This window comes from Pseudophryne corroboree, chromosome 5 (genome assembly GCF_028390025.1).
Source record: "Pseudophryne corroboree isolate aPseCor3 chromosome 5, aPseCor3.hap2, whole genome shotgun sequence".
NCBI classification, from domain to species: Eukaryota; Metazoa; Chordata; class Amphibia; order Anura; family Myobatrachidae; genus Pseudophryne; species Pseudophryne corroboree.
The window spans coordinates 88,163,738-88,190,211 of NC_086448.1; the positions used below are offsets into that span (position 1 = coordinate 88,163,738).

The following is a 26,474-nucleotide window of genomic DNA, read 5'->3' on the forward strand; positions in this document are numbered from 1 at the left end:
TGTCTAGGTCGACAATGTTTAGGTCGACCACTATAGGTTGACATTCACTAGGTCGACAGGGTTGGAAGGTTGACAGGGTTTCTAGGTCGACAGGTAAATTTTTTTTCTTTTTTTGAACTTTTTCATACTTAACGATCCACGTGGATTACGATTGGAACGGTAATCTGTGCCGAGCGAAGCGAGGCACCTTGCCCGAAGCATGGCGAGCGAAGCGAGCCATGCGAGGGGACACGGTGCACTAATTCGACTTCCCGGTCACTGTACACAGAAAACAACAACCCCCCCCCAAAAAAACCCATGTCGACATTTTGACCTGTCGACCTAGCACGTCGACCTAGAAACCATGTCGACCTTCCAACCCTGTTGACCTATAGTGGTCGACCTAGACACTGTTGATTTGATGATCCACACCCGTCTGGAACTTGCTAAATAGAAGGGGCCTCCATCAGGACAATATAAGTGGCAGGTTTCACTTCCTACAGCCCCCCCTCCAGTAAAATCTGCGACCACAGCTCAGATAGTTACCCGCAGGACATAAAGTCCCATTGGGAGGTGTTTTCTCCCTCTGGAGCTGCCAGACCCGGCTGGGATTAGCAGAGAGTTGGCGTCCTGTAGGAAGCCACTCCCTGCCTTTCAGCCATAGCCGACTTCTATAGGCTGCAGCCGATGTAGTGTGCAGTACCGCTGCTACTACATTGTACAGGTGCCAGGACCTGGTTGGCGGTGGGGACAAGGCGGCAGGGACCAGGCAGCACAGCCAGCGGCAGCACCCCTCCTCTATCCAGGTAGGAGCCGCCGCTACTAATGATGATGGGTCAGTTACATAAATTTTTTATCTGGATGGAAGATAGACAGTCAATAGGTCAAAAGGCAATAGACATGGGCTTAGGACAACAGGGTCAAAGATCAGCATGCAAATAAAAGGTTGATACACTGTTTTTCATGATTTTTCCTAATTTTTAGAGTTAGGGTTAGGCACTTGGGGGAGGGTTAGGATTAGGCTGCCTGTCTCCCAGTTCTTGTAGGGGTTAGGGTTAGTCACTTGGTGGAAGGTTACAGTTAGGCTGCTGGAGGGGATGGTTAGGGTTAGACACCAGGTTGATGGTTAGCCACTAGGGGGAAGGTTAGGAATAAAATAAAAAAGTGTGTTGACCATTTGTATGTCGACCTTTTGACCCTATCATCCTTGGATCATGTCGGCCATTTAACTATTGACCTTTTGACCCTGTCGACCTATTGACTGCTAAACATCTGGTGTCGACCTATTGAGCGACTATATACTGTTGATCTTTTCATTCACACCCCATAAAAAACACCTTGATGAATAGGGTGCTAAGGGTACTAGACTGTTAAATGTGAAATTGTTTAATGCATTACCCAGTAGTAAAATCCCTGCAGTGATATACAGTAGGCTTTACAATTCACTATAAGTAGACAGACGCAGGAGGCTGCAGTTAGCGGCATGGCCAGCAGGTGGCTCTCATGCTCATCCCACTGGCAGCAGGCAGGTTGCTGAAGAGTTAAAGCTGTTGGTGGAAAATGAGCAATTGTTCGGGGAGGAGGAGGAGGAGAAGAAGAGAGAGAAAGACTGCTGCTGCTGAACACAGGGTAACACAATACACAGCAGCACTGCTACACAACATGGAGGCTTGCGCCTGACCCTGATGCACCACTGTGATCAGCCCTCCCGGGTGCTGGCATCTGGTGCACCCCTGTCTCCCCGGGATCCTTGCAGGCACACCCAGGGCTAGAAGAAAGGACATGATCAGCTCTGCGTCGGTGATCCTCCTCTGCCTGCTGAGCTGCAACGTGTGGAAAGCCGTCACCAAGACCCTGCAGGAGCAGAATGCAGCAAGCCAAGGTCGGTGGGTCCTGGAGGGGAGCAGGAAGACCCCCACTCCCCCTAATATGCACACACAATGGAAGGAAGCGGGGGTGGGGGTAATTGCCTTGAGAGGGAGGGGTGCATTGCATGTACATCTGCCACTGGATAGCTCAGGGATGCTATGGGCACATCCAGCAGGAAAATGGCATTTTGCAGGATTTTGCAGATTTTCCTCCCTGTGGTTAACCCTTCATTTGACTCATGCCAGGCTGCAGGGAGGGGGCAGTGATCAGGCTGGTGATGGTAAAGCATAAGGTTATACAGATAGGCTCAGGGTGCATGATTGTATTTTATCCTTCAGGTCAGAGGGAAAGGGCACGGGGCTGTCTGCTGCTTCCTCCCATTGTTCCAGTGTCATTTGGTCAGTACTCAGTAGGAAACTTTGGCGCTCTGCATTCTGTGTGTATGCTGCTGCTGGGATGGAAACCCGAGACCCCTAGTCCTGTGCTCCCCCTCTTATAAGTCGTTAAAATGAAAACAGTTTTTCAAATGCCCCTGATCACACCCCCTGCCCCCCTTCCCATCCCCAGCTAAAGGGGAGGGGGCTAAACTGGGGTTTAGAAATGTCTGTCATTATGGAATCTATCTATCTATCTATCTATCTATCTATCTATCTATCATTAAGAAGACACCAGTAGTATACTATTTTTGGTAAAATGGAATAAGTACTTCAATTAACATGCATACATTAACAGGTTCCGCACCATTGGTGTAATGGACCCCATACTTCTGGGATTTATTTTGGCCATTCCCCCGATCACCCAACGGCCGGGTCGGGGGATCGGGAATATTAATCATGTTGAAAAATCCTGATTCTGACCGTTTAACAATCAGGTAATCGGTCATTTTAAAAATGTTTAATATCCCCAATTCCCAGACGGATCACTGGTCGGCGGATTGGCGATGTCGGCGGGTCGGGGAATCGTGGCCACAAATGTATGGGGGCCATAAGTCATTGTTATTGTAGCACGGACAATAGGGACCGGTATGCACATAGTACTTGTGATATATATTTTTTTTTACCTCCCCTTGAACCTGATTTGTTATTCATGACAACCCCTGTAAAGTTCCCTGGGTTACTTCCTACGCTGGTGGCATCTGGCCTTCCTGTTACCAGCACTCCTTGATCTTTTTAATTGTTTCAGGCTTGCCCCCTTGTTTTTTCTCCCCCCCCCCCCCCCCCCCTTTAAGCTGTCTATGAATCTGTCGTTCTTCCCACCCTCTCTTGGGTATTGACATAGCTTTATGGTCTCGTTATATGGAATGTTCTAGAATCTTTTACATTTCCATTAGGTCTGTAGTAACACTGCACAGTATATTTCTATAAAGATCACAATTGCTTGCGGAATTTCTCAGTCTCTGCGCTGAGGTATGACTGGCGATTTAGTGCTGGTTATGAGAGGTTAATAACCGATCCTTATCCCCTGTTCAGATGATATACGTTGCTTTTATCTATGTCATGCAAGATACTTACATAGGTCTTGCCATAGGTATACAGTACCTGGATAACTTTGTTTATTGCTACGAATTTTCCCACAATGCACCTTTCCAAAAAAGTTTGGTCATCAACACACTTTTGTTAATTATTGCAATTAAATGGACAATAGATGATTGTAAAGGTGCATTGCATAGTTATATTGCAGTTTTTAAGCATGATTTTGTAGTCTGTAGGGAAAGAAGTGGGGTGTATTGATTTGAGGGACCTGTATGCAGAACTTAACACTTGCCAATGAATGTGGATGGCTGAGGAGTCCTTGCCCTGGGGCAATGTTCATCCATGCTATTGTTATGGGAATCAAGGTGTGATGTGTCTGGATGTAGGAGAACATAGACAAATGGCTGCTGGACAAGAGGTGTTGAGCGAATGCCCCAGTTCGCTTTGGTATGGGCTGCTGAGTCAGGCTGTTCTGATCAATAGAGAGGAAAACTGCTGGTTGGTTACATTGACAGCTAATAACAAAGGGGTCTATTTACTAAGAGTCGGATGGAGATAAAGTGGACAGAGATAAAGTACCAGCCAATCAGCTCCTAACTGACATTTTTCAAACCCAGCCTGTAACATGGCAGTCAGGAGCTGATTGGCTGGTACTTTATCTCCATCCAAGGCTTAGTAAATAGGCCCGAAAAAAAGGCATTTGGTTTCCCCCAGCACCCTGAATGATAACCGTAACCAGATATAAATTCCACATAATAATAGAATTCAGAGATCTTCGTTACACATATTTGCAAATATGTGTAACGAAGATCTCTGAATTCTATTATTATGTGGAATTTATATCTGGTTACGGTTATCATTCAGGGTGCTGGGGGAAACCAACTGCCTTTTTTTCTTGCTTAGAAATACCCCTCCCTTTCGAGCACCTGAATGATATCACTAAGCTAATTGAGCATCTACCAATATATATGTTTAGTAAATAGGCCCCAAAGTCACTGTGACCATTGGTGACAATCTGTTCATACAACTTGGAGGTGCTACTTGGCCAGAATACTGACCAATTTAGAGACTGGTCCCCATTTATCTAGCCTTGGAGAGTGATGAATAGCGCGATGATAAAATACCAGCCAATCAGCTCCTAACTGCCATGTCACAGGCTGGGTTTGAAAAATGACAGGAGCTAGTTGGCTGGTACTTTATCTCCATGATATTATCACAAGTTTGTATTGAATAAAATTCACAATATTCATGAAGATGTTCATAATCGCTTGCAGGATGTAAGCTCTGCAGGTCAGAGTTGTTTGAGCTTTTTGTCACGTTAATAGATAAACTGTAGATGTTCCTCCATGATGTGCATGTCTTCTTCAAACCTCTAGCACAGGGATGGGGAACCATCGGCCCGCCAGCTGTTGTTGAACTACACATCCCAGCATGCCCTGCAACAGTTTTAGCATGGCCAAATAGCAAAACTTTAGCAAGTTATGCTTGTATGTGTTGTTCAACAAGAGCTGGAGGGCAGAAGGTTCCCCACCCCTGCGCAGGATCTCCTTAGCTTCACTTGAGGAATAATGCTGTTGTAGCTTTGATGCTCAGTGTATTTGTTAATATGTACAGTACTCCTTAAAGTAGCCAAAGTCAGTGTATAGCTCTCCGAGTGCTATGGCACTACAAATTTAAGCATGCCTTGCTAGGCAAAGGCTGTTGGGGACTGTGGACTAGGAATGGCCATCGATGGTTTATCCATCGATGGTACCATTGATGGATAACCTCGATTTGTGTAAAACCATATAGAAGGGATCCATCGATTGTTTTACCCATCGATAGTCACCCCTGCATTACTGTATAATGAAATGCGGGCCAATGAAAGTTTGAAGGTGTGGCTTTGTGGGTGTCAGTGGGTGGGGCTAAGCTCCGTGCCCTGACACTGAGATATTTTTTATTTTATTTTTTTTTAAATTCGGTAGCCGTGAATCATCGATGGCGGGAAACCATCTGGTTGTCCCCCATCGATGGTAAAAGAATTCAACATCGGCCATACACCATCGATGTTTTTGAATCGTCGATAGCCAACAGCTGAGAGACAGTGGACAGCTACAGTACCTGCGCTCTACTGAGATTGACTAGTGCGCTTGTTCGCACTGCACAGAATATAAGTGCCGCTAATGCCGGCCTGCAGCCACTATAAGTGGCGGAGCATTTCCAGACTGGTCCTACGGAAGGGGGCTTGTTGTGTTTTTTTTTTTTTTTAAAGGTTGTAAAAAAAATGGAGACCTGCAGTAATTTAATATGTGCAGTAAATGTAGAATCGGGTATTATAGAAGTCTGGTATTAGCTGATATTTGATATATGGTTTCTATAGGGTACAGTGCTTTTGCTATTGGCACTATTTTATAAAACAATTCTTTTTTTTATTTTTTTATTACTGACATATAATGTGCGTCAGAATCTTATGTAACGATGTCCGTGTGTTTAGGATCCTCTCAGTGCTTCTGTCGGTGGCTGGCGAGAATAGATGCCTCTGGCGTGGATTTCGGTTGCTATAGTGAGTGTCGGACATTCTTGAACATAAAAGTTTCTGACTAAAAGAACTTTTCTTCTTGTTGGTCTCAATAAATCTGCAGTTGGCTTCTGTTGGTCTTTTTGTATTCTTGGCTGTGAGATGGGTAGATGTGTGTTGCCCTTACAAAAATATGTTATAGTGTGCTGCTCAGGGAGTCTATGTATTATTATTTATTTATGTATTACCAGTTATTTATATAGCGCACACATATTCCGCAGCGCTTTCCAGAGAATATTTGGTCATTCACATCAGTCCCTGCCCCAGTGGAGCTTACAATCTATATTCCCTACCACATGTACACACACATTCACACTAGGGTTAGTTTTTGTTGGGATCCAATTAACCTACCAGTATATTTTTGGAGTACCCGGAGGAAACCCACGTGAGTACGGGGAGAATATACAAACTCCACAAAGTTGGACCGTGGTGGGAATCGAACCCATGACCTCAGTACTGTCTATACACCACGGCACTGGGGAGGATGGGGGGGGGGTAACCAGCGCTAACACACCAATGACACTAGGGGGAATTGATCCCCTGACACCAGCAATGAAAGACAAAAATGCTAACCACTGTGCCACAGCGTTTTCAAATTATGGTGAACATAAGCACACGGTTATGCGTGCGAAGGCATGCTGATATTAGGGTCTTTGGCCCAGATTTATCAATCCTTGAAGGGTGATAAATTGCATGGTGATAAAGTACCAACCAATCAGCTCCTAACTGTCGTGTTACGGGCTGTGTTTGAAAAATGACCGTAAAGGGGGGTACTCACGGAGAGATCCATGCTTAAAATCTAAGCAATCTGACTAGATTGCTTAGATTTTAAGCATGGATCACTCGTGTGTAGCGCCTACAGCGATAGCGATGCGCAGCCCTGCGCATCGCTATCGCTGGTGCTAGATTGACCTGCCGTGCAGGCCAATCTAGCACGTCGCTCATTTCACCCGCTGGGTGAAATGAGCGACCCCCCCCGTCTCCCCCCGCACGCTTAGCACACATTGTGCTGTGCTGAGCGGCGGGAGAGATGTGCGCTGAGCGGTTCGCTCAGCACACATCTCTCCCGTGTTTAGGGCCCCTTAGGAACTGGTTGGTTGGGACTTTATCTCTGTCCACCTTTTCTCTCCAAGGCTTGATAAATCTGGGCCTTTGACTTGGATGAAAGCAGTATTTTTAGTGACGCGTGGAAACATCCGTATACACGTCCCCTAATGATTTTGGAAACTGGTCTTGTGAGAGCAGCAATTTCTGAGTCACAAAATATCAAATAAATTAGCGTTAATCATTACCTGCCGGCTGGACTTGTGTGGACTATTCTGAAATGTTTGTGGGGAACTGCAGTACAGTATTGATTCAAGTGAGCTGTAGCCAACTGGCCAGATATCCAGAGTGACATAATAATAACAACACTTTGGGTGTGTGGATTCGTCAACATTTCTGTTCCGGAGATGTGTATTTTGTGTGATCCTATCAAATAAGGACCAGGAATCAATAGTGTTTAGGATTTGGATTATAATACAAGTGTAATATTTAGGGACACACCTCAGTGGGCACCCCCCCCCCTGCCCTTCTGAACCCCAGTGGTGCTAGTGCACTGCCCCCACCTGGTATTGCTCACAGCGGGGGAGTGGGGGTGGACTGTGGACATTGGGGGGACCCAGTCTATAGATACTGGAGCAGGTTAAAATACACAGAGCAGTCACTGACCACTCTCCCATCTGCCTTTTAGCGCTGATGGTACTCTCTGAAAAATGAAATGTACAGGTCGAGAGACCCTAAAAAGCAAGCGTGTGTATAATTCTCACTATAATAAGTGGAATATGTACTGGTCTGCTGTTACTACTAGGCTGATTTAGACCTGTTGTCTTGTAATGCAAGGATTCAATTGTTTGCGCTGCAATCTAAAGTGACCCGGGATCTATTCAATTGTTTTCAGTCGCCCATCGCATATTGCGGATTTCTGCTTACACCCTCCTGAGGTGCATGCAGCAATCCGGCTAAAGCAGGGCTTTTGATCACCTTTACTGTAGTGCGCTCAGTAGTTTGAATGGGAAGAAATGATTTACGGGGGCTCGTCGCCCAAAATTTTTAATAGTTTTTAGTCATTTTACACGGGATTTAAGGGTCTCAAAAATAAATACAAAAAACATAATGGGCGGTATTCAAATGATATATCACGCCCAATCTCCTTTCTAAATTGATCCCCATTATTGCGCCCATAATAATCAGGTTTAGCGTCGTAAAGGATTGGACACCCTCGCTACCTTGGGTGTAGTAAGCGGAAATAATTATACCAAGCCCGTCAGCAGAAACAGAACGGGTATGGAAGGTGGTGAAAAGAATTGAATACCGCCCATTGCAACCACCTACTGTTGTTTTTTCTGTTTGTTTTTTTCCTATAGCCGCCATATAGAAAGTATGTGATCCATTTACACTGGCCTGCAGTAGGGATCTTCACCTTGCTATTGTCCGGGGAGATTTGTATTGCGTTGGATGCAACAACAGACGCTATTGTATTCACATAGCTGATTGGCTGTCATACCCAGCGGTAGAGAACACATCTGCTTGAGCAATTCTCTGACAGTGGAGTACCCACATTAACTGAAGTAATCACCTCGTAGTGACCATCCGTTAGGCACATGATTGTGCCAGACTATAACGTATGTACTGGACAGGTCACAGGATAATGCATTCTGGACTGACAACCCTTTAACCTTTCAAATTCCCCTGACTTGATTGCTTACACTCACTGTCCCTTGTGTTTTCCTAACGCCTTACTGCAGTTGAAATTGGCTAGTAAAAGCACAGAATTACCACGATACCTTCTTCAGGTAGAGCTGAGCTATGGCCGGTTGTCTGTAACCTGAGTAAGGGGTGGACATGGTCTGTGGTCTGGAAAGAATGGTTATGTCTGTAGTCTCCTGCATCCAGAAATCCTGCCTTGATCCTTCAGTAATACATTGTCGGACTGCGTCCGATACGGAAGGTGCACATCTACGGCAGTAATATAAGGTTCTACACCTGTTTAGCCATATGCCTCTTGTTAACCATTGCGGTGCACGGGAAACCAGTCACCAGGCCATTCCCTGTACATTGCTTTTCTGCTATAGCTAGCTTATTCATTAGACATGTTCTGAAGGATGGTGTCCGGACTCTAGGTCGACACCTATTGGTCGACATTGACACAGGAAATAGGTTGACACGACCATTAGGTCGACATAAACAAGATTGACATGGAAAAAGGTCGACATGATATTTTCACATTTTTTTCCCATTTTTTTGTACTTTTTCATACTTTACGATCCACGCGGACTACAATTGGGAACGGTAACCTTGCCGCAAGCCATGCCAGGGGACACGGTGCACTAATTGGCGTTCCCCGTCACTTTACGAAGAAAGCGACACCAAAAAAACATACTCGTGTTGACCTTTTTCCCTGTCGACATAATGGCAGTGTCGACCCATTTCTTGTGTCGACCAATAGGTGTTGACCTTATCTGTGTCGACCCTGAGTTCCATACCCCTGAAGTACGTATTTGTACATACCCCTATTATTAGGCTTTTGGTTGGAAAGGGGACTGTCTATATTTACAGCCACAATGGGGTCAATTCAATTCGGCAACTTATGAACAGCGCCGGGAATTAGCTCCCGACGCTATTCAATTCAGCTCCAGTTAAGTCGGCGATGTCCCGTTCTCGACGACTAAACAGGTTGAATTGTCGGGAGAACGGGCATTCTCCGACTTAACTCCCCGGCACGAGGCTGATTCCCGACAGAATCAGCCTTGCGCCGGCCACGAGGCAGCACTTTAGTCGGGTTTCTTCTCTCATCCCTTGGGGATGAGAGAAGAATTCCCGACAATTGCGGGTAACTAGCAGCTGAATTGAATAGCGTCGGGAGCTAATTCCCGGCGCTATTCATAAGTTGCTGAATTGAATTGACCCCAATGTATGGTTGCTGCATCACCTGTACTGTTTTATAGAATAGACTTCATACATGATACAGTAGCCACTACTCCATTTGTTCTCCTTAGAAGGTTTGGTACATATCCTCCTGTGTCCAGATACCCCTCTGTCCTCATATATGGGCAAACTCCCATACCCAACACTGTGGCCCCAGATAGTGTAATGCTAAGCAGGGATGTCCTAGGCCATGTCCATTCGGTATCTGGTTAATAGATCTACAGTAAAAAGATAATCGGGTCAAAAGGTTGATGGTCAAAAGGTGGACATTGCTTAAGGTCGACGGGTTCAATAGGTTGACAAGTTTTTTTTTTTTTTTTTCTCACTTTTTCCAACTTGTCATCATTTACCATCCACGTGGACTACAATTGGGAATAGTAACCTGTGCTGAGCGCAGGAAGGCCCCCTGCCCTAAGTGTGGCGAGCGTACACGTTTCCACTATTTGGCTCAGATATGGTGAAACAAACTTGTATCGACCATTTTCATCCACCTTTTCACCCTGTCGACCTTTTGTATGCCAACCATTTGGGGTCAACGTATTGACTGTCTCTTTTGCTGTAGATCTATGGAACCACACCCATCCATTCTGTGTTGTCAGGTTAAATATTTGAACAGTAATTCCATATAAAAGCTATTCTTCAGTAACTGGCGTCGCTCAAACTGCTTTGCCAGTACAAGCGATGCACAGTGATAAAAGTGGACACTAGTTGATGACCTGTACAGGGCAATAATTTTGCATCCAGACACACAAATACATGCATACCACTATAAACCAGGCCCTATAGGCTTATATTAATGCTGTTTTGTATATTATGTTTAGAATAACCTGAACCTCCTCTACTTATTTTCTTCATTTTGTGGGGTACTGCAGGTACATTTCCAGGTACTGCAAACTTTGCGGGGAATTCAGTTGTACGTGACAGAGGCGATCTGCCACTCCAGAACAGCACGTCGCTCCCACCAGCATCTCCAGCTTTCCCTCGCGCCTTGCGATGTCCACACTACCGAAATGACCGATACGTTTACAGCCGCCATTGCAGTGATGCCCTTCAGCAAATTGTTTTGGAAATGAAATCCCCCCCTTAGAGTGTCTTCATTTAAGAGCCCAGATAGCAACCACTTTCAGGAGTCTAGTACATATACTATGCAATGCATCTAGCCAGCGCGTTTTCTATATAGATCTTTTTAATCAGGAAGCATTAATTTAGGATAGAAAACTTGCAGTGATATAAAAGACTTATTCTTCATCAGTTCATTCATTGGGGCGAAGGTTAATTGATTTAATTGTAAGGGTGGGATGTACTACGCATTGCATTCGCGATGCAATACATCCCACCACTTATCGGGTACGGTATGTACAGAGCACTGCGATTAGTATCGCAAAGGACAACTCTGCCGATAAGAGCTGTCCTTCGTGATCATGGGACTTCCGTGTTTAGGACCCGAGGGTCCTTCTGCGCATGACATTTGCTGCCATAGGTGATGCTGGGAGAGATCCAATTGGATCCTTCTCAGAAGAAACACGATTAGAAGCCGATAGGCTTCTATTGTGTAACACCCACCAGATCCAAAGTCCAGAATGTATTGTGTTCTGGAGCTTAGTGTGTATGGGAATATGGGAAAAACTCCCAACAATGGCATTTTCAGAGTTTTGGCCAATTTTTTGACCTTGATACGGTCGGGATGCCCTAAGTAAGATAAATCCAACCAGACAAATGCTTTCTTGCGGGAATTGTTGCTTTTGATATGCAGTGTTCCTTATTTAAAGAAGTGAATAGTAATAAATGATGTGTATGCACAGTAAAGGTGCGTACACACGCTGAGATATGACTATGGGCCTAATTCAGATCTGATCGCTGCTGTGGGTTTTCGCACAGTGGGCCATCAGATCCGAACTGCGCATGCGTATGCACCACAACGCGCCAGGTGGCTACAACAGGTATCGCTGGTCAGCGACGGGATGGTGCGAATGATCCATTCACACGGGCGTTCACAAGGAGATTGACAGGAAGAGGCCGTTTGTGGGTGGCAACTGACCATTTTCAGGGAGTGTCCGGAAAAACGCAGGTGTGGCCAAGCATTTTGAGGGAGGGTGTCTTGACGTCGGCTCCGGCCCCGATCAGCAGGATTCAATTGCACTGGATAAGTAAGTCCTGGTTCTGCGCAGAGACTGCACAAACTGATTTGTGTGCAGCTCTGCAACACATAGGAACGCACACTTGCTCAGCTATTTAACCCTCCCCCTGTAGGCGGCGACTATCTGATCGCAGGGCAGAAAAAAAACACAGCTCAGCGATCAGATCTGAATTACCCCCCTATGCCTGATTTTGACTATGCGATTTTCCTTGAACTCCCCCAGAGCCCAGAAGCACCGATTTTGACTATGTGTACTTTCAATTTTGACTATGTACGATTTTGGCAATTTTGACTATACTTTGTACTAGATAGTACACTAGATAGTCATGATATACTGTGCAGGCAAGTCTGTCTACCCTTGCGATACCGACCCTGCGGCAGTGCGCATCGGGATTGCAAGGTGACTAACACCTTGCGATTTCCACTAACTTTCCTTGCGAGTTTGACTATATAGTCAAAAGCAAAGATCTCACGGTGTGTACACACCTTAAGGGTAATACAGTGTGTACATAATACTGCTAAATTGATTAGGCGGATGTGGTCATGCAGAATAGTGCTTGTCTATATTTGTGGAAAGAGAAATGTTCCAGGTGTCAAAACGAAATGTAAACTCATGGCTAAAGTTTATTTTAAAGAGAAATCTGTGACACATGAGAACCCTAATCCTGACTCGTGGGAAGGAGGTTAGCAGTACGGTTTTTGCAATTAATAGTATCATTCTGGGTTGGTGGTGCTTTTAGTAGGCAGCTAGTGGTTAAATGAGTGACCTTGTTTCAAGCCCATATGGTGTCTTAAAACCTTCTGACTAGCACTGTATACTGTACACTGTTTTATACACCTGATCGCTAATGTACTGTTTGAATCAGAGTTAGAACCATGACTGGTGTATGGGTTGTTATGATATCGGAGCAGGGTCCTAATAGTTTTCTCCTGTGTATCTGGTATGTCAGTATTTGGCTGCATAAGACGCTCCAGTCTGACCAGAGAACATTCCAATAACACTACTGTCAGACTGCTGCACACACTGATCCCTGGCAAGAATCAGAATCAGAATCGGCTTTATTGGCCAGGTATATTTGCATATACTAGGAATTTGTCTTCGGTTTGCTATACAACAGCCAAGTAGGTAACAGGTAAGCAGGTGTGTGTGTGTGTGTGTGTGTGTGTGTGTGTGTGGGGGGGCGCAAGTAAAGTTACACAGATAGGTATACTGTAGGGACACAAGTTAGTTACATGTACGTCTAGTCAGTCAATGTTCAGGAGTTCAGCAGGCGGACCGCTTGGGGAAAGAAACTTTTGAGGCTTCTGGTGTATCCGGCGGGGGACGGCCCTGTAACGCCTGCCTGAAGGAAGCAAGTTAAACATGCTGTGGCCGGGGTGTAGCTGGTCTTTTACTATCTTCATTGCCCGCTTTTTAGCTCTGGACAAGTACAGGTCCTGGACTGAGGGAAGGTCGGCCCCGATGATCTTCTCTGCGGTTCTGACCACCTTTTGGAGCCTGCATCTGTCCCTCGCACTGGCGGAGCTGTACCATACGAGTATCGAGGAGCACAGTACCGACTCCACAATCGCGGAGTAGAAGAGGAGCAGAAGCTTCTGTGGGATGTTGAACTTCCTTAGTTGCCTGAGGAAGAACAACCTCTGCTGCGCTTTCCCAACAGTGGCGTCGGCGTTGGACCCCCATTTAAGGTCCCTGGAGATTGTGGTCCCTAGAAACTTGAAGGAGTCCACTAGCGATACCACACTGTCAGCAATCGTTAGCGGAGGTGAAGGGAGAGGGCACCAGCGAGTGACACGCAGGCTGGCTTGAGCTTGCTTGGAACTGCTGACCCTTGTGCCTGGAAGATGGGTAGCGTCTAGTTACCCTTTGTGGAGAGGACCTTTCCCATAAGCCCCTGGGTTCATGTCACAAACTGTTTGGAATAGAAACCTGTGGCGAGAGAAGCGGAGCGAGACACTGAGCAGGAAGCGTGGCGAGCTTAGCAAGCCCACGAGGGTACAATGGTGCAGAGATAAAACTAAATAACCTTAAACGAACGGAGAATGGATAAAACATTTAGGTGCTGTAAGGGCGGAAGTTATCTACTGCCCTCTCGTGCTGTCACTTTCTGGTCCTGATCACGAAGGGAACATAAAATTAACCCTGGAAGATGGAGCAAATACACCTGGGAGACCTGGAAGCCGTGGAGTTCGGAGGCTGCCCGCAGCAGTGGTCACAGGCAAAAGTACTTTTATCTTCCCTGCCCAGGTGCTGGCGGATCTTCCCAGATGCGGCTAGTGACTCTGCAGTGGGAAATCAGTGATCAGGAGTCATACAGCAGCTGATCTGTGTGTCTAGTGGCCGGTGAATTGGAGTCTCATGGACTGTGTGGAGCTCAGCTACATCAGCCACAGACAGGTACTTTCCGTCGCTGATGCGAGGAATTCCGGGATTACCTGTGAATCCCTGCTGTGATGTACTGCCGCGGTTGCTCCTGGCTTCCGCTCCACTGACGCCGCTGAGCCCGGGCTTACAGGTGCAGCAGCGCAGCAGTGACGGAGTTGAGGTTGCTGCAAAAAATAGACACTGGCAGATTATCATTCCAACCAGCTAACTAGATAGAAGATAATGTGGCTAATTCAGACCTGTTCGCTAGGTTTTTTTTTGCAGTCCTGCGTTCGCATAGTCGCCACCCATAGGGGAGTGTATTTTAGCTGTGCAAGTGTGTGAACGCATGTGTAGCAGAGCTGTACAAATAGATCTTCTGCAGTCTCTGAGTAGCCCAGGACTTACTCCGCCGCTGCGAACACTTCAGCCTCGGAACTGACGTCAGGAACCCTCCCTGCAAACGCTTGGACACGCCTGCGTTTTTCCAAATACTCCCAGAAAACGGTCCGTTGACACCCACAAACGCTTTCTTCCTGTCAATCTCCTTGTGAACGCCCGCGCGAACGGACCCTTTGCACAAACCCATCACTGAGCGGCGATCCGCTTTGTACCCATGCTACGAGCCGGTGCATTGCGCAGTTTAGACCTGATCGCCTGCTGTACGAAAACGCAGCCTAGCGATCAGGTCTGAATTAGCCCCAATATGTGGTCTCCTTGTTGGACCAAACACCACTAGTGAGGCCCCTGTGTCCATGTTGTCGATAGGAAGTAGAGTGGTCAGGCCCCGAATTTGGATTGTTGGATAATTTCAGTAGTAAGCTTTTATAAGACGATGGGGGGAATTCAGTTACCTGCGATCTGTTTCTGTGGTAAATTCTTGCTTGACCGTGATTTATTTTTTGGGTGGGAGGATTTGGTCCTGTTGAAACACACAGGATCGGGTATAAGTTCCTGGATTCATGTTTTTTCGCGGTCACCTCTGGTCGGGTAAACCCCCCCCCCCCCCCCCCTCCCTTTTCTCTCCAGGCTTTGATAAATCTCCTATACCATAATTTATGTCCTTGGTTGCTTCTTACCACCTCAGTCACGGAATCCATCTTTTTCTGGTGTGTTTTCTGAGAATTTCATTTTTTGATAGGGTTATTTTGACCATTTACGTTATTGATAAAAATAAACACAAAAAAACCCTGGATGAAGAAATTCATTGATATCAGTCGGCAGATTTTACCGCTTTGTAAAAAATTTTTTGTCCTGTGTGCCTGCTGGTTTTTTTTTTTTTTTTATATAGCTGTAACAGGACAGATTGTATTCACTATAAATATCCGTAGGAATAAGCGTTGCATTAAAAATAATATTAGATGTTAATCGGCTTACTGCAGTGTGTGTGCGGAGTTCCTGAGACATTGATAAATGGCGTTGGGGCAGCACAGGGAATTCGGGATCAGTGGAGATATTCTGCAATGCACCGCCAGTGTTCTGCTCATATTTCAGCTTACACTCCTAACCTCTGTGTCTGATGCAGTAAGCTTGTAGGGAGGGCTCGTGTGCACGTTGACACTGGGAGTATGAGTGACAACGCATGGGAACAAACACCGGCTTTGTGTATTGCGCTTTAAATATGCCTACAATGTAATTTAAAGTGACTTTTCTTACTCTTTATGCAAATTGTCTTACATATATGTGTGTGTGTGTGTGTGTGTGTGTGTGTGTGTGTGTGTGTGTGTGTGTTGATGTACAGTATAGAGCCACTATTTGCCAGTATGTTCTGTTTAACTATTAGTAGTAACTAGCCATTTTCTTTAGTGTCGTTTGAAGCTTGACGCCCCGTGTCAGTTTAGTTTGACTGATCTGGGTAATAGACACAGATATTCTCTCTGGATCTTTCTTCCCATCTTGCTCTCATTTCAGTTCAGATTACAATTTGTGTTGTCTGCAGACATTAGCTCGGTCCAGGATGCAAACCGTAGAGTATGTAAGTAGGGTAAAGGCAGCTTGATGGTGATTGGGTTGGAACGATGTGTCCATATATCTCCCCGGGCGTCTTGCTTACTTGCTACAGCACTGTATAATGGTACGATGGTTGTGGGGCATTTGTGTTTAGTCATTGCACAGAGTGCTGTGATGCTGGCCGCATTCTGAATAGCCACAAAGCTGCAAACTGTATAATTGGGTCGCACAAGTGTCTACTAAACGAGATCTTTGTGTGGTCGCAATGCTAAAGCAAAAAAACAGGGCCGGATTTTCCTTGGTCAATATTTTAATTATGGCTGTTTAAAGATGGCACTGCCCTTTATTACAGCATATACATGGGTTAAATAGTAGCTTTGGTACAGGTAATGCCTAAAAATTGTTATGACTTGTCACACTGTACAGCAGGTGTTTTGATGCATATGGCGCTGTTTTCTCTTCCCATATGGACATAGGGCCTAATTCACGGTTGATTGCAAAACAACATTTTCCTCTAATGGGCAAAACCCTGTACACTGCAGGTGGGGCAGATCTAACATGTGCAAAGAGAGTTAGATTTGGGTGGGGTGTGTTCAAACTGAAATCTAAATTACAGTGTAAAAATAAAGCAGCCAGTATTTACCGTGCACAGAAACACTATAACCCACCCAAATCTAACTCTCTCTGCACATGTTTTATCTGCCCCACCTGCAGTATACATGGTTTTGCCCATTATAGGAAAATGTTTTGCAATCAACATTGAATTAGGCCCATGACCTCCGGGATCTTCTAGAGGTGGCCTTTGAAAAGAAGTAGTCTACACATAGTAGGTTTGTGACTCTTGTTATCTTTCAGTATGACCCAGCTGGGAAGGGGGATTACATAGTGACCCAGTCATTTGTGCCTCAGAATAACTTTGTTTAGCAGTGCGGTATCCTGCTTTTGCCACAAAACACAGCCTTGTCTTCCCTCCTGATACAGTATATATAGCATTTACATGGCTCCATATCCTCTGTAGCTAGTTTGCCTGATCTAAGCTGATCGGGGAGCAGAGGGCCACAATTATTTGAAGAAGTAGACATATAATAAACGTACAGTATATTCCCCCATCCTTTCATTAAATGCTGTGGTTGGGTACGCAAGATCTAAGAAAACTTCAAGTTTGCCGGGGATACAAGAGGTCTTTTGTCTGGTTATCACTGGTGTAGAATCATTCTGCTCTTCAGTGACCGGTCAGGTTTGTTTATCTGGCCATAGTATCTTCTTCATCTTTGAGGAGGAAGGCTCATATCCTGTGTCCTGTGAAATATGACAAACTGCTACAAATGTCCCTTTTAGCAGAAAATGCACATATAGTTATTTTATGAGGAACATATGCAAAGATAGCCTCTGCTTACTTCCGTAGGACCTGCCTAGATGACACTTGTAACAATTATATTTATAAAAATTGGATGGAAAGGTTAAATCAGAATTTTTTGGTTAGGTTAAAAAATTTTTCATGATGCTGCCACATGTTGTGTTTTGTTTTTTTGTGTGTTTTTTTACATCTGTGTTTGTTGCACATCCAGTGAGAATGTGGAGGCGCCATTTTGCTGGACCTCACGCAGTAATCCGCAACAACTGCACATTTGCTTTCATTAAACTAACTTGTAGTGAACTGGTCATCATGACACTTTATTATTTATTACCAGTTGTTTATATAGCACACACACATTCCGCAGCACTTTACAGAGCATATTTACCCATTCAAATCAGTCACTGCCCCAGTATTATTATTATTATTATTATTATTATTATTATCCTTTTATTTATATGGCGCCACATGCGATCCGCAGCGCCCAATTACAGAGTAAACAAATAAGCAAAACATGAAGACAGTGACTTACAGTTCAATACAATATAGGACAAGTACAGGGTATATAACATAGCTGCGTCAGTAAACTGCACTGAAATAAGTATAAGGGTGGCAGAAAACTGAAGGATTTGGTGCCATCAAAGGGAGTATTGAAAAGAAGATAAGTAAGAGACGTAAAAGCACATAAGGGAAGAGGACCCTGCTCGTGAGAACTTACATTCTAAAGGGGAGGGGCACACAGGGGTGATACAGATGGGGTAGACAGTGAGCATGGGCCACAGAAGGCTTAGGATGAGTGACGGCTGGGTTTGGTGAAGAAGTGTGTCTTGAGAGCCCGCTTGAAGTTTTGTAGAGAGGTGGAGTGTCTGAGAAGGATAAGGTAGAGAATTCCAGAAAAAGGGAGCAGCACCTGCAAAATCTTGAAGGTAGGAGTGGGAGGAGGTAACTGGGAGAGGAGTGAGTGAGGGCTTTGTAAGTGATAATGAGAAGCTTGAAATGGATTCTGAAGGGAAAGGGGAGCCAGTGAAGGGCTAGTAAGAGAGGTGAGGTGGATGGAGTCCGTTTGGTGAGGAAGATGATCCGGGCAGCAGCATTGAAGATCAATTGTAGTGGAGAGATGTATGTGTTACGGATGCCAGTCAGGAGGAGATTACAGTAGTCCAGTCTGGAGATGACCAGTGGAGTGGATAAGGGTCTTGGTGGCATCCTGGGTGAGAAAGGAAATGATCCTGGAAATATTTCTGAGTTGAAAATGACAGGTTTGTGATAGGTGCTGAATGTGTGGTTTGAAGGAGAGGGAGGAGTCAAGGATTACTCCAAGACAGCGCACTTGGGGGGCTAGAGGAGATAGTAGTTCCATCTATAGAAATTGTGGGAGGTGAGGTTGTGCGGGAGGGTGGGAAGATGATCAGCTCAGTCTTAGACATGTTAAGTTTAAGAAAGCGCTGGGACAAGAGATAGCAGAGAGACAGTTGGATACACGAGTGAGGAGAGCAAGAGAGAGGTCAGGGGAGGAAAGGTAGATTAGAGTATCATCAACATAGAGATGATATTGGAAGTCAAAAGAGCTAATGAGATCTCCTAAGGAGGATGTATAGAGAGAGAAAAGGAAAGGACCAAAAATAGAGCCTTGGGGGACGCCTACAGTTAGTGGAAGTGGGGGGGAGGTGGAGCCATGAGAGGAGACAGAAAAAGAAGGGTCAGAGAGGTAGGAGGACCACCAGGAGAGGGCAGACCAAGGGAGTGAAGGAATTGCAGAAGGAGAGCGTGGTCCACAGTGTCCAAAAGGAGCAGAGTGGTCAAGAAGAATAAGCAAAGAGTAGTGACCCTTGGATTTAGCAGATAGGAGGTCATTGCAGACTTTTGTGAGGCCAGTTTCAGTGGAGTGGAGAGGACGGAAGCCAGACTGGAATGGGTCAAGTAGTGAGTGGGAGGAAAGAAAGGCAGTCAGGCAGTTATAGACAATATGCTCAAGGAGTTTGGAGGCAAAAGGAAGGAGAGAGATGGGTCGATAGTTGGAGAGTGTGTGTGTGGATCAAGGGTAGGACGAGTGCATGCTTGAAGGAATAGGGGACAGTGCCTGAAGAGAGGGAGAAATTGAGGAGGTGGCCAAGATGGGAGCAGGCAGAGAGAGAGAGAGAGGTTGCGGAGGAGGCTGGAGGGGATAGGGTCAAGTGGGGAGGTGGAGGGGGGTGAGGAACGAATGAGGGCCATGACTTCCTCACCGGATACATGGGAGAAAGATGCCAGAGTTGGTAAGAGGGAAGGCGAGGAGTAGAGCTTAAAATATACAAGGGTGGTTCAGTAAATATGGTAACTAGTCCTTTCATTGCGTAAATATATTCAACTCGTACATATACATATAGTATGGCCTTGGATCTGATTTTTTTTTTTTCTTCCCCCCACATAGTCCCCATACTTGTCTAAGCATTGTTCCAATGGTACACCAAGTCATCTATCCTGGCATAGAAGAAATCACTGTCAAGCGCCTGAAGCCAGGACATGACTGCTTGCTGAACTTCACTGTCCATTGCGAATCGCCTTCCACCGAGGTGATGCTTCAGTGGTCCAAAGAGATGGACCTCATTCGGTGTCTGGTCAGAGTTGTAGGGAGAATGGTCATGCTTGGCAGGCCACATCACTGCTTATCTTGAACGTATGTCCTGCTGTTATCAAAGGTTGTGCACCAAACCTGTTTCCACGACATGACGTTATCACCATACACCATGACAAGTTGGCGATGAATTTCAGTTTTGGACGCAGAAATCTGATCACGCTACCACTTAGGACCCAGGAGTACTGGGGGTTGCTAGGAGGGATCAGATTAGATTCCTCTCAGACGAAAATGGGGGGAAAAAAAAAGCCTATAGGCTTCTATTGCTTAGCCACCAGGTCCAAGCTCTGAAATATATCGCATTCCGGAGCTTGGTACATATGGAAGTGTTGTCAAAAGTCTGAAAACCGCATTTTCATAGTATTTGCTACATTTTGTCCCTTAAGGACCGTACACGCTGGCCGATATATTGCGGGTCCGTCGGCCAGTGTGTACGGCCGATATGTCTGTGAACTCCGTCGTTCACAGACGTATCGCGTCGGCCCTGCAGGACAGCCGACGGCCAATATATCTACCGATATATTGGCGCGTCGCTGTGTGTGTATGGCGGTCGGTTGACCGCCCGTACACATGCTGCGGCGGCCGGCGGTGATAGACAGCTGAACTGGGCGGGCGTGTGTACACGCCCGCCCAGTTCATGACATCAGTCCCCGACGGATCGGGCAGTGTGTATGCACAGCACACTGCCCGATCCGTCCATAGATATATCTGCAGATCAATTGATCTGCAGATATATCTTTCCAGTGTGTACCCACTAAAAACCTAAAACCTAAGAGGAAAGTGACTGTAAATCTTTTGATTCTGAATTCATGTTTTAATTGTAGTTGATAAAATGTGCTTTTTGCTGTTTTGTACAGTTCATGACATTGTTTTATAAAGGTTCTATAACGATTACTGTGATGGTACGGTCTGTCAGCCAATCCCTCTTCATACTACTTTTGTGTCTGTCTGACTGCTGCATAAACCTAAGCACATTGGGGCAGATGTATTAAGCCTGGAGAAGTGAACAGTGGAAAGTGATAATGCACCAACCAATCGGCTCCTATCATTTTTCAAACCCGTAATGATTGGCTGGTGCATTATCTCCTTCCACTGTTCACTGCTTTATCACTTCCCCAGGCTTAATATATCTGCCCCTTTATCTCTGAAGATGTAGCTGTTCTATCATCATTTTGGCAGGCAATCACGAGACTGCCTATCGGGATCCCTGCGGTCACAATGCCGGTGCCGGAAACCCAACAGGCGGTGAAATGCCGCCGCCTGAATATCAGCGCCACATGCTTTTCTCCCTCTATGGGTGTCCATGACACCCATAAAGGGAAAATATATATAACCTGTGGCGAACGCAGCCAGAGAGCAATGGGCTTTATAGCACTAGCCCCGCTGCTGGCATACTGGTGGACAGGATCCCGTTGTCAGGATCATGACAGCCGGGATCCCGGCCACCGGTAACACGTATGTATTCCCATAATTTTACCTCCTCGGATCAGAATGTTCTGCAAGCCAGACCTAAGCTAAAGCTGGCCTGTTGTAATGGGGAAATACCTGCTCTTAGTAAATCTGCAGTATGATGTGAGTATACACCGACCTTTTGTTTATCTGTAAGTGCTGATTGTTGGGAAAGTACTAAATAAACCCCAAAATCTGCATTGATTGCTCATCCCTAATAAGAGTGGTTTTTCAGTTGTCATTTCATTATTATTAACTCTGATTCGTCTTGATAACTTGACAGGTGATTATGCAGCTATGGGGTATATTAATATTTATTTGGTAGAGAATGTGACAGTACTGGGAAATGTTGACATTTGGATTTACATATTTCTAAATTAAATGAGTGCTTACGTACATTTGTACATTCTGATACTGGGTAGTGCTGGTAATAGGCACTAAAGCAAAACTGCATTTGAAGGGAGTTTTTAACTTTTTTTTTTTTTTTTTCCATGTGAAATTTTTCCATTTAATGTAATGTTTTGTGTCTGTTGCTCGTAGTAACGGAACAACCACCAATCTAGAAAATCCTTAATACTGTTGATGAGAAATTGCACATACTATAAGTTTCTGGAGATTTCCGATGATTGATTGTATATGTTGGAGCAGTGGTGGGCAACCTGGCATGCCTCCAACCCAGGGTCACAGCAGTCCCACAAACACGTTACATCAAGATGGTCCTCCAGGGCCAGCAAGCTGAGTTCCTGGAGCAGCCTATAGACACTCCCAAGTGGCTCTACTAGCTGCAAGCCAAATGTAGGTGTCATGGGGCAGCAACAGTGCCATTATGGCCCTACTCCTACCCTCAAGAGCCACACAATACCTTTAAGGTAAAGACTGAAAGATGGCTTCAGAATGATCTGACCTCTGCACCTGCACATCACTCATCCCAAAATGTTCCCACATGGCTCTCACTTGCCCCAAAATGACACCACATCTGACTCCCATACCTAACTTGCTGGCAAGAAGATGGCCCTACATGCACTATGACTAATGCTTGGGAAGCTATTTTTTTTTTTTTTTTGTCTCCTCCATGGCTAATTTTTCATTGGCCATGGAGGGCAACCAGATTCTGTCTATCTTTTCTCTTGCATTCTAGAAAATGATAGACATTTGTCTGAATTAGAAACTTTAGTAAATCTTCACCAAGAAGTCTACGTTTTTAAAGCCGGGTACACGCTAAGCCAATTACTCAGCAGATCAGATAAACGCTCCGATCCTCAGTGTGTACGTTCTTCTATGGATCGGGAGACGGGCATCATAAGATGCAACCTCCCAATCCGACCGTTTTAAGCTATTTATCGGCTAATTCTCCTGCATATACACCTATGCAATCCTCTAGCAAGACAATAGTATGAAGGCAAGGTGTGTGCAACCTCATTAGGGCGTAGCCATTTCCAGGACGTACAACTTTGACCTTGAAGGAGCAGAGGGGTGGCAGACAAAACTTAAGTGTGTTCGTGAAAGGATAAGATAAAGCACTCTATGGGCTATATTTAATTGATGTCTGATCCTCTCCGACAATGCAGACTCTACTTGATTTCAAGACGAATCTGCATCAGCGGCAAACTGTCGTAAATAGCTGCGTTTTCGACAGAAACATGTGGATTGGCGAGTAACTCGCCGACCCACGTGTTTTCCGACAAGTGCCAGTCTTTTTGACAGTCGAAAAAATGTCGCTTTCATTGGATAGGTCGAATGCAAATTCACCTAAAACTGTCAAAGTGCTGTTTTTCCGACTGTTGGAAAAACCGCCCCGAATTGAATATACCCCTATATATCCTTTACATTCACCCTGTTCTAAACACAGTTGTTTGAGCTTGGTATTCCCTCAGCTGGTTTGTAGAGTCACGCGTTTTTAAATAATGTTACAATTTTAAAACAAACACTATACCATCGTACCATTTGAAGGAAGACGTACTTCTGAAAAATTTGCAGCCGTCAGCAAGTTTAATGCATGTTGACTACACCCTTCCCGGGTATTGTCTAGCCCTTTGTTGGAAGCAAACTTGGATAATGGGGACTCCTGCTTGCTACAAGGGACAGGGCTGTGCTTATAAGGAATACTTAATTCAAAACCGTGCAACCCTTTCAGTGGAAGTTTTTTCTTTTTCTACCAGGAGGCAGCAGTCCAGTTATTGCCAAGTGACGTTATCTCTTGGGAATGCTTTATTGGGGGTTTCCTATTTACTTTGATTTTTTTTTAGTTTTCTATATCTCCATTATCCTCAAACGGAGCTGGTCAGTTTCTGGAATAAGTGAGGGCAGGACAAGTCTACATTACAGTTCTCATGTTATCAGCTGTTTGCGTGCCTGTGTCTGAGGGTGTGTCCCCTTTATGTCATAGTGCAAACACTCTATATTTTACTTTCCTTTATCTCTGCTTTTATTTCTTTCCTTCCTATTTAGCTCTAATTACAGTTGTGACGCCTTTCTTTTGCATGGCCTACACATTGGCTTGTACCACAGAAATGCTAAAAGTAAAAAAATATACAGTGCATCCGGAAAGTATTAACAGTGCTTCACTTTTTCCATTTTTTTTTTTTGTTATGTTACAACCTTAATCCAAAATGGAATAAATTTATCTTTTCCCTCAAAATTCTACACACAATACCCCATAATGACGTGAAAGAACTATTTATTTTTTTAAAAATAATTTTGCTATTTTCTCTATCGTCCTAGTGGATGCTGGGGTTCCTGAAAGGACCATGGGGAATAGCGGCTCCGCAGGAGACAGGGCACAAAAGTAAAGCTTTCCGATCAGGTGGTGTGCACTGGCTCCTCCCCCTATCACCCTCCTCCAAGCCAGTTAGATTTTTGTGCCCGGCCGAGAAGGGTGCAATCTAGGTGGCTCTCCTAAAGAGCTGCTTAGAAAAGTTTAGCTTAGGTTTTTTATTTTACAGTGAGTCCTGCTGGCAACAGGATCACTGCAACGAGGGACTTAGGGGAGAAGAAGTGAACTCACCTGCGTGCAGGATGGATTGGCTTCTTGGCTACTGGACATCAGCTCCAGAGGGACGATCACAGGTACAGCCTGGATGGTCACCGGAGCCTTGCCGCCGGCCCCCTTGCAGATGCTGAAGTAAGAAGAGGTCCAGAATCGGCGGCAGAAGACTCCTCAGTCTTCTAAAGGTAGCGCACAGCACTGCAGCTGTGCGCCATTTTCCTCTCGGCACACTTCACACGGCAGTCACTGAGGGTGCAGGGCGCTGGGAGGGGGGCGCCCTGGGAGGCAAATGAATACCTATTTTGGCTAAAAATACCTCACATATAGCCTCCGGAGGCTATATGGAGATATTTAACCCCTGCCAGAATCCGTTAAGAGCGGGAGACGAGGCCGCCGAAAAAGGGGCGGGGCCTATCTCCTCAGCACACAGCGCCATTTTCCCTCACAGAAAGGCTGGAGGGAAGGCTCCCAGGCTCTCCCCTGCACTGCACTACAGAAACAGGGTTAAAACAGAGAGGGGGGGCACTAATTTGGCGTTAGAAATATATAAAAAAGATGCTATAAGGGAAAACACTTATATAAGGTTGTCCCTATATAATTATAGCGTTTTTGGTGTGTGCTGGTAAACTCTCCCTCTGTCTCTCCAAAGGGCTAGTGGGTCCTGTCCTCTATCAGAGCATTCCCTGTGTGTGTGCTGTGTGTCGGTACGTGTGTGTCGACATGTATGAGGACGATGTTGGTGAGGAGGCGGAGCAATTGCCTGTAATGGTGATGTCACTCTCTAGGGAGTCGACACCGGAATGGATGGCTTATTTAGGGAATTACGTGATAATGTCAACACGCTGCAAGGTCGGTTGACGACATGAGACGGCCGACAAACAATTAGTACCGGTCCAGACGTCTCAAAAACACCGTCAGGGGTTTTAAAACGCCCGTTTACTTTAGTCGGTCGACACAGACACAGACAGGGACACTGAATCCAGTGTCGACGGTGAATAAACAAACGTATTCCTTATTAGGGCCACACGTTAAAGGCAATGAAGGAGGTGTTTCATATTTCTGATACCACAAAAGAGGGTATTATGTGGGATGTGAAAAAACTACCGTAGTTTTTCCTGAATCAGATAAATTAAATAAAGTGTGTGATGATGCGTGGGTTCCCCCCGATAGAAAATTATGGGCGGTATACCCTTTCCCGCCAGAGGTTAGGGCGCGTTGGGAAACACCCCTTAGGGTGGATAAGGCGCTCACACGCTTATCAAAACAAGTGGCGGTACCGTCTATAGATAGGGCCGTCCTCAAGGACCAGCTGACAGGAGGCTGGAAAATATCATAAAAAGTATATACACACATACTGGTGTTATACTGCGACCAGCGATCGCCTCAGCCTGGATGTGCAGAGCTGGGGTGGCTTGGTCGGATTCCCTGACTAAAAATATTGATGCCCTTGACAGGGACAGTATTTTATTGACTATAGAGCATTTAAAGGATGCATTTCTATATATGCGAGATGCACAGAGGGATATTTGCACTCTGGCATCAAGAGTAAATGCGATGTCCATATCTGCCAGAAGATGTTATGGACACGACAGTGGTCAGGTGATGCAGATTCCAAACGGCACAAAGGTGTATTGCCGTATAAAGGAAGAGGAGTTATTTGGGGTCGGTCCATCGGACCTGGTGGCCACGGCAACTGCTGGAAAATCCGCCGTTTTTACCCTAAGTCACATCTCTGCAGAAAAAGACACCGTCTTTTCAGCCTCAGTCCTTTCGTCC

At 45.5% G+C, this 26,474-nt stretch overlaps 1 protein-coding gene across 1 annotated transcript in view; it reads left to right on the plus strand.

The window, feature by feature from the left end:
* The first annotated feature begins 1,527 nt into the window (after positions 1 to 1,527).
* The window catches only part of FAM171A1 (family with sequence similarity 171 member A1), a 205,279-nt gene continuing 180,332 nt past the window's right edge, over positions 1,528 to 26,474 (plus strand). The window contains exon 1 of the mRNA XM_063921462.1: positions 1,528 to 1,861. Coding sequence (XP_063777532.1) covers positions 1,762 to 1,861 — 100 coding nt within the window. The 5' untranslated portion in view covers positions 1,528 to 1,761. The remainder of the gene's footprint in view (positions 1,862 to 26,474) is intronic.